Below are 15,743 nucleotides of genomic sequence, written 5' to 3' on the forward strand. Positions count from 1 at the left end.
TTGCGTGCACAGGCTATGATAATGGATAACAGAATGTGTAAAACCAAAACATTTTTACACACCAGCGTTGTGCTATGCAGTTTTGAATATGTAAAAGCAACGGTACAATGCTATTTTAGACTGGGACGAAACTCTGGGACTAGCTAAATCTAAAATATCTAATTCATCCGATGTTGATCTGTGTTTGATTACTACGGACTAACTATGAAATCAAGCGAAAACTCCTCTAACTGAATGCTAAGGACCTACTTATCTTGACAGACGCCTATTTTCTACAGTTTTTTTTTTACCAAGTAAGCTTAACATTTGAGTCATGTTACACTACATTTTAAGTTGTTTGTGTAGCGGTATATGTTGCAATGAGTGACCAGTACATACACAGCATGCAGTTTGTTGCAACCTCGTTGACATGCTGTATGAAACAACACGTGGGTATGCTAGTAGTTAGCAGCTACTGCAGGGTTATGCTGTCAACAGTACTGTAGCACTTTGTTAGCTACTGTAACTACCTAGCCAGGATCATCAATTTATTTGGGAATTATGTGATCTAATAGTGTCCACAGTCAACATTTGCTTGCCTGCTTGTTGTTTGCCGTAGTAGCTCGCAGGGAGAAAACTTCTTATAGTCGGATCATTGACGTTGTTAATTTAGATCTCTCAGGCAGCAGTCATGTTATGATAAACTGTAATCTTAAAATATCTTTGTTCTCAATTATCAACTCAAGGAAACTCACAAGGCTCGCGGCCATGGGATTAACCAAGCAGTATCTGCGTTATGCCGCGAGTGCAGTTTTCGGTGTGATTGGCAGTCAGAAGGCCAACATTGCCTATGTCACGTTGCGGGGCGGCGAGAAGGGACGCTACGTTGCAGTAGGAGCCTGCGAACATGTTTTCATATGGGACATACGTAAAGGCGAGAAGGTGAGTTGTATTGGAGAATAACTCAATAGTAGACCGCAGTTCAACCATAACCGTTTGACGCGGCCACATCATTCGTTATAGTAAATGGGTCCTCCATCACCCGTTTCTCCACACCTATTCCTCCATCACCCTCTTTTCCACACCTACCCACCCCACTGCAGATTCTCATTCTCAAGGGAAATAAACATGAAGTGACACACCTGTGCGCCTCCCCTGATGGCATCCACATCGCTGTGGGTTACGAAGACGGAGCAGTGCGAGTGTTCAGCCTGATGGATGGCGAGAGCAACGTCTCCTTCAGCGGACACAAGTCTGCCGTCACAGTCCTACACTACGACTCCTTGGGAGCCAGACTAGTTACCGGCTCAAGGGTGAGCTGCCATCCCACAGTGGCCCCAGGTCCCCCAATGAATGATCTGTTCAGGCCTTATGGGTTTAACGATATGACGTGTTTGTGATATGATTGTTGTGTCTCCATTGTTTAGGATACAGATGTGATAGTGTGGGACGTAATCAACGAGTGTGGTCTGTACAGGCTGAAAGGGCACAAAGATGCCATCACACAGGCTCTCTTCCTCCAGGACAGGAACCTTCTGGTTACCAGGTAACACACATTCATACTGAGACAACGGCCTATCACCTTGTACGTGATGAACCCTGTATTTATGATTCGGTAATGTATCTCGTATGTTCACAGCTCTAAGGACAGCTTTGTGAAGTGGTGGGATTTAGACACTCAGCACTGCTTCAAGACCATGGTGGGCCATCGCAGTGAGGTGAGTGTTGGTAATCATGTTTACACTGGAAGATCATTTGCTGAGACGAGTGATTCAATCAATCGATCCATTATCTTACTGGAAAACATTGTTGGTCTTGGCATTTTATTAATTGTATTTGTTATTGGTTTGAGAAAAGTAATTTGATTATCTTTTGGTCTAGTAGCATTCATGAATCCCTGTGTCAATGAGTACAGTATGCGTCACTTACTGAATCTGTAGTTGTTTCCTAGGGCAGTTGATCACTGCTGTCTAGATGGGCTGTTAAGTGTGTGTGTATCTGTGTCAGGTGTGGGGCATGGTGCTGCTGAATCAGCAGAGCAGGCTATTGACGGGCTCTGCTGACAGTGAGCTGCGTGCTTGGGACATCACCTACCTGGACAAGGTGAGCTCAGATCCTGCTGGAATACATGTCTGTTCTAGCTGGAGTAGGCCTGCTAGAATAAAGCTGTTCTAGCAGGAGTAGGCCTCCTGGAATATAACTGTTCTAGCTGGAGTAGGCCTCCTGGAATATAACTGTTCTAGCTGGAGTAGGCCTCCTGGAATATAACTGTTCTAGCTGGAGTAGGCCTCCTGGAATATAACTGTTCTAGCAGGAGTAGGCCTCCTGGAATATAGCTGTTCTAGCTGGAGTAGGCCTGCTGAAATATAACTGTTCTATCTGGAGTAGGCCTGCTGAAATTCATGCTGTTCTAATTCCTAGAGATACTGAAGTATTTCAAAACTGATCTTCCGTTACTGTTGCCTAATGCTTCTGGGTAAGGGTTTAGGGTTAGTTAATGCTGCTGTCTGTTCCAGTATTAAAGACTGATCCTCCTCTGCTACCATGTTCTCTGTTCAGGGCAAGGAGACAGGCGAGCCCAAGGAGAAGAAGGGGAAAAGCGTCCTTACCGATGATGGTGATGAAGAGGAGGGTCCAGACGAGGAGCTGGAGGAGGTACCAACTTTACTTTATTTTCCATGAGTCTCTTAAATGCTCTTTCCTTTCTCAACTTGTCTCTCACTCTCTATGCCTTCTTATAGAGCTTTCACACACACAACTCTTTTTAAAATTGTTCTCTTCTTCTATCTGTCCACAGAGAATCCTGAGCTGTCAGAAAGCTGGGTCTCTCTTGAGAGAGGCCAGGGACAGGGTCGTCTCCATGACAACAGATGCCAAGGCCAAGATTGTAGCGTGCCATGTAAGTGTGGTCTGGACCAGCAGGAACACGCTGGTTTTGATCATCTACGTTGTTTGAGTCTTGGCTTGTAGTGGACAGTGTTTGAGACTGGGCTGGTAGTGGATAGTGTTTGAGTCTGGGCTGGTAGTGGACAGTGTTAGAGACTGGGCTGGTAGTGGATAGTGTTTGAGTCTGGGCTGGTAGTGGACAGTGTTAGAGACGGGGCTGGTAGTGGACAGTGTTAGAGACTGGGCTGGTAGTGGACAGTGTTTGAGTCTGGGATGGTAGTGGACAGTGTTAGAGTCTGGGCTCGTAGTGGACAGTGTTAGAGACTGGGCTGGTAGTGGACAGTGTTTGAGACTGGGCTCGTAGTGGACAGTGTTTGAGTCTGGGCTCGTAGTGGACAGTGTTTGAGTCTGGGCTCGTAGTGGACAGTGTTTGAGTCTGGGCTCGTAGTGGACAGTGTTTGAGTCTGGGATGGTAGTGGACAGTGTTAGAGTCTGGGCTGGTAGTGGACAGTGTTTGAGTCTGGGCTCGTAGTGGACAGTGTTTGAGTCTGGGATGGTAGTGGACAGTGTTTGAGTCTGGGCTGCTTGTGTCTCAGGGGACTGACTCAGTACTGGAGGTTTTCACGGTGCTCCCTGAAGAGGAGGTGCAGAGGAGGATGGCCAAGAAGCTGAAGAAAGCCAAGAAGAAGGCCCAGTAAGTTGAACACATCACTGTTTTTACCAGCACCATTTCAGCTCCTGAACATGTGAAGTGTAACTCCTGGTATTGAACTCCTGGTATAGAGCTCAGCAAAGTGTGGAAACGGAGTCCCCAGACGTGGTGGTGGAGAAAACGTTGGGAGACGAGATCTTAAGACTAACCACCATCAAAGCCTCCTCCAAAATCAGGTTGGTGTAAAGCCAAACACATCCCCCGCCACGCAAAGACACACCGTCCTTTGGAGACACCCGTTGGCTGACTGTTGTGTTGTCAGGTGGACGGACTGTGTTCTGTGTGCTGGAGGAGAGCTGAGGCTGGTTCTGCTGCTCCAGAACAACACGGTGGAGGCGTACAGTCTGGGGACCGGGGTCAAGACCCCCACCCCGGCCAAGACCGCCCGCCTCACCCTCGGGGGACACCGCACCGACGCTCGCACGCTCGCCTTCAGCTCCGACAACATCGCCGTGCTGTCCGCTTCTGGGGATACCGTCAAGGTCTGGAACAGGTGAGACCAGTTCTATAGTAGCACAGGCTCTGTAGGGTTACAGACACTATAGAAGTACAGATGCATTGTTGTGGAAATTACTGTCCCGTCCCCCCTAGAACGGTGTGACTCAGTTTAGGTTCTGGGTTTGTTAGTATTAGACAACCAGTTGATTGGAGAGAGAGATAGTTAACACACACACTCCAATACGAATAATGACCAGTTTAGAGAGACAGTGGTATGAAGTCTCCTCTGTTAGTGAATAGAGGAAAAAAACAAGGTAACATGCAGCCAACAGATGGTCTTCATACACTCAGGGACTCAATCAGTGCACATTATACATTACAGCAGGAACACATAAAGGAACAAATAATAAGACAAAAGAACAGTAAATTAAACAAATAAAAAAGCAATAGCTGCTCGACTGATTGTGATTAGGCACAATCTGAAATGATTGATGTCTCCCAAAACACTCACTAGACAAGTCACTCTACAGCAGTACAGACACGTTGCTAGTATAGACAGATCCACTAGTCCAGAGGTACTTGGTTATTTCACACATGTGGAGTTTTAAAGGTTTTCTAACAGGAAGGGCCGTGTCTTCACAGGTCAACGTTGCAAGTGATTCGTACCATGGAATGTGAATACGCCCTCTGCTCCCTCTTTGTGCCCGGCGACAGACAGATCATCCTGGGAACCAAGGTAGCACACACGCACACACGCAGGGTTTTATGCACACACACACACTCTGTGTTTTTAAAAGTAATTTTGTATCCCCAGTCCAGTTGGGCCCATGCTGCTGTTTCATGTCTCCTTTCAGAGTGGAGGGCTTCAGATCTTTGACCTGGCGTCAGGAAGCCTTCTGGAGACGGTCGCCGCCCACAATGGCGCCCTCTATTCCCTCTGTCTGTCCCCGGACCAGGTCTGACCCCTGACCTTCTGGTCCCTCTGTCTGTCCTCTGGTCTATCCTCTGTCAGAGAGAGAGATGCAACGCTCACCTTGCTGTGTGTTTGTTGTCCAGAGGGGTATTGTGACTGGTGCAGCCGACAAGACTGTGAAGTTCTGGGAGTTTGAGTTGATTAAGGACGAAGGTTCCGCCCAAAAGTAAGCCCAATTTTCCTCTCTGGAACAACATTTCTCTCTCTCTCTCACGCTATAAAAAGGCCCTGCCCCATCTCCGGTCACGGGGATGCTTTGACATGGGAATGAACACAAGTTTTTGTTGGTTTAATAGTGTGTGTGTGTGTGTATGTGTTGCAGAAGACTGACGCTAAATCACACACGGACTCTGCAGCTTGAAGAAGATGTACTCTGTGTGAAATACTCCCCTAACCAGAGGCTGCTGGCTGTCTCCCTGCTCGACTGCACTGTTAAGATCTTCTACACAGATACTCTGAAGGTAGACATGCACACACACAGGCCAAGTGTGATCACTGCATTACAGTGGATTTATGTATCTATAATGAATGTTGTTTCCATCTGCTACAGTTCTTCTTGTCCCTCTATGGACACAAGCTGCCTGTGCTGTGTCTAGACATCTCTCATGTGAGTACTCAGCCTGTCAATACAGCATGAAAACAACAAGACTCTGAAAATATATGCTTTACCACCTGTGGAATTTGTGTACATTCATGTGGATGTTTGGTGTAGGTAGGGTGGTAATATTTGAGTTTGCACTAGTGGTCTTTGTATAGATGGTAGTGTTAGTGTATGTGTGCACTTCTGTCGTGTGTGTGTGTTTGTAATACTGTGTGTGTGAACTGCTGTGTGTGTATTGAATCTCTATCTTTCCCTGTAGGATAGCAACTTGATTGCCACAGGTTCTGCAGACAAGAACGTGAAGATCTGGGGGCTAGACTTTGGGGACTGTCATCGATCTCTTTTTGCTCACGATGACAGGTGAGCTTGTGACTCGAGTGTTCTGTTCCCCCAAGCCCTCTCGTGTGAGCTGGATGTACTTGTTGAATCAACCAAATGCTGTTCAGTCTCAGTTCCTAAATTTAAGATGCCCACGATCTATTACCTCATCTGCAGATTTGCTGACTGTCTTTATGTGGACTTCATGTCGACATCACATCCTATTCTGCATAAGGCAACCCTTTTTACATCTGTTCTTTTCTTCCCTTTCAGTGTCATGTTCCTTCAGTTTGTCCCCAAAACCCACCTGTTCTTCACGGCAGGAAAGGATAAGAAGATCAAGCAGTGGGACGCAGACAAGTTTCAGCTCATCCAGACCCTGGAGGTGACCTTTGACCCCCCCTGGGTTCCACAGTTTAATCTGCCGGAATGTTGTTGTAGTTGTTAATCAGAAAGGGTGTCCTTTAGAATTAGGTGCTAGTAAAATCAGTAGAATGATAGTGTAATCATTTTGCAGACGTTTTTCTTGAAAGCAACTTACAGTACAAGGGGGATTTGAACCTGCGACCACTTGATCTGTAATCAACTGCTCTTACCACGGACGTCCAGTCTTGGGATATAGCTCTACCAAGGTTAAGATTGGGGTGCCAGTTTACATCCATCTTTCATAGAGCCTTTCTCCTGTACCAGGATGCGGGTACAAGGGTCCATCTACCTATCCCAAGATTTCCAACACATAAAGACTATAGAGCACCATTGCTATGTAAACAAAGCTGTATTTGTAGAAACCGTTTGTCTTCCAGCCTCTCCTCTGACCCCCAGGGTGTTTGTGTCTCCAGGGTCACCATCGCGAGGTGTGGTGTGTGGCCGTCAGCCCCAATGGGGACCACCTAGTGTCTTCATCACACGACAAGTCCCTGCGCCTCTGGGAGAGGACGAGGGAGCCCATCATCCTGGACGAGGAGAGGGAGATGGTAGGTAGAGATTCAGGGAGGGAGATGGTAGGTAGAGATTCAGAGAGAGAGAGAGATGGTAGGTAGAGATGGAGAAATGGTAGGTAGAGATTCAGAGAGAGGCCTGGACTATGGGCAGACACCCCTGAGATGGATCTAGGCTCCAAACCATTACCAACAATGTGATTGTAACCTCTGTTCCCCCAGGAGAGAGAGGCAGAGTTCGAGCAGGAAGTGGCCAAAGGCGAGGAGACTGTGGTGAGTGATGCTGGTGGGATCTGACCGTCCTGAACATGGTCTGACTTGTCTCTCCACTGCTCTAAATGGGTAGACAACCTGACTGATCTCTCCTGGTGTCTCAGGTTCCCGGAGAGACCAAAGGAGAGGCAGCACCAGCAGGGAAAAAGACAATCGAGACCGTCAAAGCTGTGAGTAACATTTCATCATGTTATCAAATTATTTAAATTATGGCTGTCGAGCGCAAACATTTTTGCCAATAAAGATATTTCTGGGCTAACAGGGATGTCTGCATTAGCTGTGTACTTGACTAGCAAATGGTATTTAAGACTAGATGTAGGACTAGGTGGTAACTCAATTCACATCGATAGTAACTGCAGATCACTTTGGTCTTGTCGAAAGACCCATCTAACAGGGCTTTGTAGCTGAACTTGAGATTCAAAAAAACGATTTTTCTGTTGCTAGCTATTTGCCATCCTATGGAAAGTGTTAGGGTCATGCATTTTATTCTCAAAACACAGAGGTACTTTTTTGTTTGGCCCTTAAACTCTTTTGTACCATCCGACCAGTACCTGTGTAAACATTTTTGCGTAATTATTTTTATCATAACAGATTTTTGTTACAATTTTTATCTGATCAACTTTGACAGCCAGCCATATTGTTTTTCCAATATTCCATCAGATTGTGTATGTCTGTCTAACCGTGTCATGTGTATTTCTGTGCCCATGAAGCACTGTGTTGTCGAGCCGTGTGTGTGTGTAACACTGCATGTGTCTATCGCTGTGTTTGTGTTCAGGCCGAGCGCATCATGGAGGCTCTGGAACTCTACAGGGACGAGAACAGGAAGATGGAGGAACACAAGTATGCCTGTGAGTCAGCTGGCAAGCAGGTACGTGAGCCACACACACACTAACTCAAACTCCCAAGTCAGTTTTTCTTGCTAATGGTCTGTGCTGTGTTTTACAGTTGGCTCCACCCAAACCCAATCTTATACTAGTTGCGCTGGGAAATGTGTCAGTAAGTAAACAGAGGCCCTGCAAACCAAGGCACACACACACGACCATAGTACCCGTCTCAGATCCACACACACACACACATTACCATAGTAACGGTGGTCCTGTCTGTTTATAGCCATCCCGCTATGTCCTGGACGTCATTAGGAAGGTCCGGTCGAGGTAAGGATACACACGAGACTGTCTGTCTCCTATTCTCTCTCTTTCATCTCACGTCTGTCTGTCTGTCTGTCTGTCTGTCTCTCTCTCTCTCTCTCTCTCTCTCTCTCTCTCTCTCTCTCTCTCTCTCTCTCTCTCTCTCTCTCTCTCTCTCTCTCTCTCTCTGTGTCTCTCTCTCTGTCTCTCTCTCTCTCTCTCTCTCTCTCTCTCTCTGTGTCTCTCTCTCTCTCTCTCTGTGTCTCTCTGGGCTCTGTCTCCTTCAAATGGGCGCTCTCACCTCACCCCTGCCCTCTCTCTCCTCCTACCCACTCGCCCGTTGTCCTCAGTGAACTGGAGGAGTCTCTGCTGGTGCTGCCGTTCCCCTATGTGCCAGAGCTGCTGTCCCTGTTCAACAGCTACATCCAGGACGGGCTGGAGGTGGAGCTGGTCTGCCGCTGCCTGCTCTTCTTGGTTAGGTACATAGCACTGACAACCTGCAAGCCCCTTACACTACAGCTGTGTGGGTTTTGTATTGCTGTGCCTTCAGTATTGTTCTTACGTGTGTTCAGGATCCACTTTGGCCAGATCTCCAGTAACCAGATGCTGCTGACAGCCATAGACGGGCTAAGGACCAACACCATCTCCAGAGTACGCCAGATCCGGGTGAGTCACTTCTGCCCCAGCCTCATCCTGCCCCAGCCTCATCCTGCCCCAGCGTCCTCATGCCCCAGCCTCCTCATGCCCCAGCCACCTCATGCCCCAGCCTCATCCTGCCCCAACCTCCTCCTGCCCCAGCGTCCTCCCCAGCCTTGTCCTTCCCTAGCATCAGCCTCATCGTACCCCTGCCTTATACCCCTACATCCGGGTGAGTCACGCCTCTCATGTCCTGTCTGCCATGCCCCAGCCTCATCCTTCCCCAGCCTCCTCCTGCCCCAGCCTCCTCCTGCCCCAGCCTCCTCCTGTCCCAGCCTCCTCCTGCCCCAGTGTCCTCCTGCCCCAGTGTCCTCCTGCCCCAGCCTCCTCCTGCCCCAGCCTTGTCCTTCCCCAGCCTCAGCCTCATTGTACCCCTGCCTCATACCCCTACATCCTCCTCCTACCCCGTCCTCCATCCTGCCCCAGCCTGATACCCAAAACTGTTACCTTCTGGTGAATGATCATGTTTAATGTCTTGTGTGCAGGATGTTATGGGCTTCAACAGTGCGGGTCTGCAGTTCCTCCAGAGGGAGATTGAGAGCAAGGAGGATGTGATGTTTTTCGCAGACGCCACCGGTCGCCTGGGGGAGAAGAAGAGGAAGAGGAAGAAGAGGGAACGAGCCATCCTCTCCATTGCTTGAATCATGTCTCATTAAAACTGATTTTATATAAATCCTCCCCGCCACCAACATTCTGGGCTCACAGGAAGGAATGACAGATCATTAAATGTTTTTTTATCTAAAGACTTGCATAGAATGTAAGTGTCCAATGAAAATCTTTACGTACCAAATAAACTTGAGTCCTGCTCGTGCTTAACCCTGCCTCCTCTAGCTTGCTCTCTCTGTTCCAGTCAGCCAGTCTCTAGTGCAGCTCCCAGACCCATATAAAACACTTCAATATTAAACTGGGTCCTTAAAAGATACATTTCATGTCTGACTTCCTCCCTGCTTCTTGAGTCCCACACACAGAGTTAGGACAGGTATGATTTAGGCCTGTTTCTCTGGGTTCTGCTGTACTGCAGCCTTGGGGGGGTGATATAGGGCTGGAGCCAGGCCAGGGCTGGGACCGGGGGCCCGGGACCAGAGAGGGGGGCTGGTTGGGCCCCCCCCCCCCCCGTACCGGCTGAGTTTACGATGCCAAGGCCTTGTTTGGAGGAAGTGTACCTCATGGCGCAACACTGACTTCCTGTGTCAGTGCTGACCTTGTGTAAGACAGAACAGTAATCCTTCAACAGTTAGATGTGTTTTACACCCACATCAAACACTTAATTTTCCTCATGCGTTTATTTCCTGACTGTGGGACACCTTGAAATGCCCTATTTGCCCCATTCGCTTTTTAATATAACAAAAGACCCCCAAAAACTCAACTAATCCACCCCTAACTATTTACGAGGCCATAAAAAGGGCTGGCAACTCTTTATGAGGCTGGATTTGGTTTTAAAGCCGTAAATGTCACACCTACCAAAATTAAAAATTCTTAAGAAAAAGAACTGAACAGGCACACTTACACAACCTTTGCATTTTTGCTGAGTACAGGCCTGAGGGACTAATCACATTGGTGAGTTGTGGTTACACTAATGAGTATGAAGACTGATCAAAGATAAAGCATTTCATCAATTTAATGTGTCCAGGTACACATTATGCCAGGGCCTCTTCAGGTGAGGATTTATGTAAGCCCTGTGGAGCTACAACGTTACTTACTTGCAAGCAGTTTTTTCAACCCAACCGTTGTCATTTTCGGTTCAAAACGTATGTGATAGAGACACTGAAAACGTGACGATGGCATGTGGATCGTGACGCTACGTCCACTGGGGGGCAGCATTGCCTTTCCTTCAGGGGGGTCATCCAAACTCAGCCCCCGCACCTGACTGCAGCTGTTAGGGGGCCAGGTCTGGACTGACAGCCCAGTAACTGGGTCCCACCCTGACTCAAACGTAAAACGTGTTCTTTATCCTTATTCCAGTTAGCATTTTAACTATTTTAATCTTAGATCTTAGTGATTTAATGACACCCGCTGAACAACCGCAGGTATTACAGAGTGGGTTTGTTTGAGGATTTGAGGATTGGGTAATGGTGGAATAAAACGTTCTAAAATTTGACTACACTTTGTTACAATTGTTTTGTTGGGTTAAACTTGGTTTATTCCTGAGAGGTTACCTCAGTGGAATCATCATTGGAATAGCAGCCAGGGTGAGCTAAGCAGCCCGTTATAGTCGCCTGTCAGTCAGTCAATCGGTCATGACTGCATCTTCCGCCTGTACCTGGGTCAGTTACTGTGGGTCCGTCCAATGAGACCCATGTAAGCTGGTTGCTAGGGTAATGGTATGGCGGTGTGAGGGGTCTTGGTGTGCGTCCAGTCATGTGGTGAGTGATGAGGTGAGAGGACACACAGAGCTGGCCAGCTCCAACACTCCTCTCTGAGGGAACCGCTGGGCTCCATGAATGCTCTCTTTCTGTGTCGGCCTTTTACCCCTTTGACTACTGTCTACCGAAAAACTCTTTCTCCCTTCCCTCGAAACTTTCATACTTTTTTGTTTGTTTTACGTCATCAACACTTGTCCACAAATACATTTTTTCAAGCTTCGTTTACGTGGTGTTTTATGTAAGGCCGAATATTTCTTGTTTTCTTAGTGCCATAGCATCCTACCAGTTCACTGATCTGGTTGTGTGCGTTAAGCATTATGCTGTCCACACCCAGCTCCACTTTCACCTGCGCAGAGTGCATGGAAATATCTTCTCATATGACTATTGAGTCGGGGTGAGTTTCCTGCTGTTTCATAAAGGGAGGCCTGCTTGTGTGTACACCCGGAGGTGAGGCGTCTCCTGGCCTGATTGAGCTCACCTCCCCTCATCTGGGCGGAAGAGCGGAGCATGTTTCCCCTAGACCCTTATTAAGCTACACACACAAGAGGAAAGTCTTGGGCACGTAGTTAGACACACAGAGAAAGTCCAATTCAGATCCACAAAGGCTCGTAAAAATATGAAACATGAATTATCCTTGGATCCAACGACACACAAACATAATGACACACACACACACACACACTTAGTGGCACACATACACTGCTTACTTACCCCTTTTAAGAGCTCACCCCCAGAAGTCCACATAGCTGATGTAATTAGCCCTGCACTTCATGTTACTACCCATAAACAGACATTCAATCCTAACCTTTGAGAGAGCTGTTTATTCTGGAGTTTTATAATCCATGCAGGACCTCTCTGTGTTTACTCTTTGGAAACAATAATGCCTCTATTCTCCCCTGCAGGAATGCTACTCATTTGTCCAATTAAACACTGAAAATAAATACAAATGTATTAGACTGTTTATGCATTGCTCTGCTCTAAAAGCCTATTCCCAGAATCTGATGTAGGATTTATGTTGTGCCTTCAAGCAGCACTGATGGAACAACATGGAACTGAATGTTTGTTGAACGCTTAACCTCTGTTATTATCTGACCATGTCATGACATAAATCTGTCATAGACAAGAATACATTCTTACACAAATGTATAAAATCAGCCTTCAGTAACAGAGAGAACGAGAAATATATACTAAGTAAACAGTATGGAAATGTGAAACATATTCTTTAATTATTCATTCATAGCCAGTACTTTTTGATTCAGTGTGCTAATCGGGGAAGAAATGTCTAACCTTTACCAACAAAAAACATATATAATTTCCTCACTAATAATCATTTTTTTCAATGAAACAGATTCATGAGATATTTTCATTGGGGGATAGTGTTATACTGCACTGTGTCCTGTGATGAAATGACTATGAAAGTGATGACATACACAATCCTTTAGACAGACGCTCAATTTCCTGACTTTGAAACACCTGACTGGACCATGAATGTACTGACACAGGAGGCAGAACCCTGTTGGTACTGTGTGTGTTAGCCTCAAGAACCCTGTTGGTACTGTGTGTGTTTGTCTCCAGAACCCTGTTGGTACTGTGTGTGTTAGCCTCCAGAACCCTGTTGGTACTGTGTGTGTTAGCCTCCAGAACCCTGTTGGTACTGTGTGTGTTAGCCTCCAGAACCCTGTTGGTACTGTGTGTGTTAGCCTCCAGAACCCTGTTGGGAGAGAGACAGTATTAGAGTCCATCCCTGCTGTCCGTCGTGTCAGCCATTGATCAAGGTATCTACCCCGAGTTGAGGAAACATGGGTTAATCAATGAATCAGAGACGCTGTCTGAAGAATGTCTGTGAAGTCTCACGGCTGTGATCCTCCCTTCTCCCCCTACCTCCCCCTCCTCTGCTCCCCTACCCTCCACACCTCCACACCTCCCTTCCCCCCCCCCCCCCGCCTCCCCAAAACATGTCAGGATTGCCTTCAGGGATGAGAAATTGAAGCCTGACGTGTGTATGGCAATTCCCTTTAAAGCTTGTTTTTAGGAAAAAGGGGGGGGACAATAAAAAAATTCTGTGCTCGGCGTAGGGGTAGTCTGTCATAGCACCTCCCTCTTTCCCCCTTCTCCTGCATCCCCCCCTCCCCCCTCCCCCTCTCCCCCCAGGACCACCCAAAGAGTGGAATGGTCTGTCAGTCATCCAGTTTAACTGATATTTTCTCAAAATATTTTCAGATGTATAATTTAATACATTAAGGTTTTTCCTTGGACTAGACCTCCATTTTGTTTTTCAAATTCTCCATCTAATGAGCACTTCTACACGTATTGATTGATAGCATATCTGAAGAGTGCTCTGTAATGTTCCACACTACAAGGGCATACAGATCCTACACTTATTCATCCATCTGGTGTTCGGTGTTGGAGTGATACCAGCTGACATGATGACACCAGCTGACATCAATGCAGATATACGAGAGAAGTCTTGTTCACGGCAGAACTAATTCCATGTTTCTTGAAGCTGGGTGGTTTCATCCTCTATCCTGATGCCCAGCTCAGCACCACCACGCCTCCTCCAGACTCTTAGGTCAGAGAGTGTGTCCCAGGGGGGGTGCTGACTCCTGGGCCTGGTCGTCTGTCAGCACACAGACCTGGACCCGGAGCTCAGGATAATCCCTCTGTCAAGACCTGACTAGACCTCTGGCCGTACAGGGCACTATAACACGTAGTCACAATCACATACACACACACACACACACACACAAGTGAACAAACTCACGCGCAGTCACACACGTTAACACTCTTACACACACCGTCACACACACACAGTCGCACACACCGTCCCTCAGAACAAAGGGAGAGGCACTGACTGCTTCATATTAGTGTTTAATTAAGTTAAAAGACCTCTTCTCTCTTCAACGCCGTGTGTAGGTCTCCCCAGACCAATAACCCGGTTAGGGACGTGTATTCTTTCATGGCTCTGATGTGGCATTCCGATGGGCTGGGATCAGCTCCGCCTGCACTGCCGGCCCCAGGCTCTGCCCCTGGACACCCCTGATCTCTCACTCATGTGATTAATTCAATAAAACCATTAAGCGTCCCTCCCTCTCTCTCTCCCCCCCCCCCCCCCCCTCCCCCAGGGATGCTTTCACTGACAGATCTCTGCTTAGCACCTTTCTACACGACAGACAAGCTCAGCTCCATCTGAACGGGCAGGCCTCCGCAGAGGCACACCGGTGTGGACCCAGTGGGACGTGCGGAAGGGAAGGAACACTGATGAAATCTCTTAGAAGTTCCTCTCTCTGCGAGCTGTTTTTATCCGCAGTGGAAAAGAGGGGTCTATTCAGCTGTCGGAAAGATAAGCAACATGTGTGAGATCATTTGATATGAGCTGTAGGGATTTTCGAGAGCTTGTTTTCACTCTTTCTCTCTCCTCCTCATCTTCTATTCCTTGGTTTTCGGGTCCTCTCAAGTAACATTTTATCAGCTCACACCGCAAAGTGATACATTTCCGACGCTCAGTGAGTCCCATGCTACAATTACACTGCTTTGGCTGTACATTTTATTTCATACCGAAATTGACCCAAAAAAGAATCTGAAAAGCTGTACAAATCCTTCATTCATCATACTACTGTTAAATTCTCAGTGGATTTATGGTCTCTGTATTTAATTTCATCCAAGCTCAGAAGTAAGGAATCACAAACACATTACGATCCTTTTGAGTGAGATGTTTAGCAAAGATAAATCAAGTATTGGAAATAAAATGAAACTTTGCTGAGAGATTGTTGGTGTGGAGTGTTATGGACTGCTACATGGCGCAAGTTTCAGCATAGATCTCTCACTCCTGGGTAGAGGCCCACCAACCATGTGGGGGGGGGGGGCTTCATTCTAAAGCTACCTCGCTAACTGCCTGAATAGAATATAAATTACACCAAGGGCGATTAACTGGCCATATCGTATGAGGGCGTCGTGTGTCCAAACTGTAAAAATAAAGTGTGTGGGACTCCAGAGCTGCTTGGGCTCCCTCTCACTGTACACCTGTGGCACATTTGTTTAGGGTGGGTGGGAGTATCTTTTTCAACCCCCTCGAGACTCCAGCAATGGATACATTCCAAAAGCTACAGGGACGGAGACTTAGACGCAATGCAAGGAGAGAGAGAGAGAGACAGAGAGACAAAGGAGACAGAGAGACGAAGAGAGAGAGAAGCAGAGAAAGAAAGAGAGGAGAGAAAGGGGAAGAAAGAGAAGGAGAGAAAGAGAGAGTGAGAGAAGGAGAGAGAGGGGAAGAGCTGGAGAGAGCGCGCGCGAGAGAGAGAGAGAGAGAGAGAGAGAGAGAGAGAGAGAGAGAGAGAGAGAGAGAGAGAGAGAGCAAGCCGGAAGAAGACAGGATGTCCAGTCCTAATGAGAGGCCGTAACTCATGTCAGAGCTGGGTGGAGTGTTGTAGCCAGGATGGGGT

General features: G+C 47.4%; 1 protein-coding gene across 1 annotated transcript; it reads left to right on the forward strand.

The window, feature by feature from the left end:
- The first annotated feature begins 77 nt into the window (after window positions 1-77).
- On the forward strand, window positions 78-9,757 carry wdr3 (WD repeat domain 3). The gene is made up of 27 exons (XM_084689703.1): window positions 78-293; window positions 726-921; window positions 1,083-1,292; window positions 1,407-1,525; window positions 1,619-1,697; window positions 1,987-2,082; window positions 2,539-2,634; window positions 2,777-2,878; window positions 3,462-3,559; window positions 3,649-3,753; window positions 3,840-4,070; window positions 4,658-4,751; window positions 4,870-4,971; window positions 5,072-5,154; window positions 5,311-5,449; window positions 5,539-5,595; window positions 5,849-5,949; window positions 6,181-6,292; window positions 6,747-6,881; window positions 7,068-7,118; window positions 7,223-7,288; window positions 7,894-7,986; window positions 8,064-8,114; window positions 8,229-8,272; window positions 8,596-8,724; window positions 8,818-8,911; window positions 9,427-9,757. The coding sequence occupies exons 2-27, from the start codon at window positions 748-750 to the stop codon at window positions 9,580-9,582; spliced, it is 2,817 nt and encodes a 938-aa protein (XP_084545829.1). The 5' UTR covers window positions 78-293; window positions 726-747; the 3' UTR covers window positions 9,583-9,757.
- Window positions 9,758-15,743: the final 5,986 nt, after the last annotated feature.

Source organism: Hypomesus nipponensis, chromosome 23 (genome assembly GCF_054491055.1).
Source record: "Hypomesus nipponensis isolate SF chromosome 23, ASM5449105v1, whole genome shotgun sequence".
Lineage (NCBI taxonomy): Eukaryota > Metazoa > Chordata > Actinopteri > Osmeriformes > Osmeridae > Hypomesus > Hypomesus nipponensis.

Coding starts and splice junctions, on each gene's coding strand:
- wdr3 (XM_084689703.1), top strand. CDS start 748: ATGGGATTAACCAAGCAGTATCTGCGTTATGCCGCGAGTGCAGTTTTC. Junction 3,754..3,839: donor AAAGCCTCCTCCAAAATCAG/GTTGGTGTAAAG, acceptor TTGTGTTGTCAG/GTGGACGGACTGTGTTCTGT. Junction 5,596..5,848: donor TGTGTCTAGACATCTCTCAT/GTGAGTACTCAG, acceptor CTTTCCCTGTAG/GATAGCAACTTGATTGCCAC.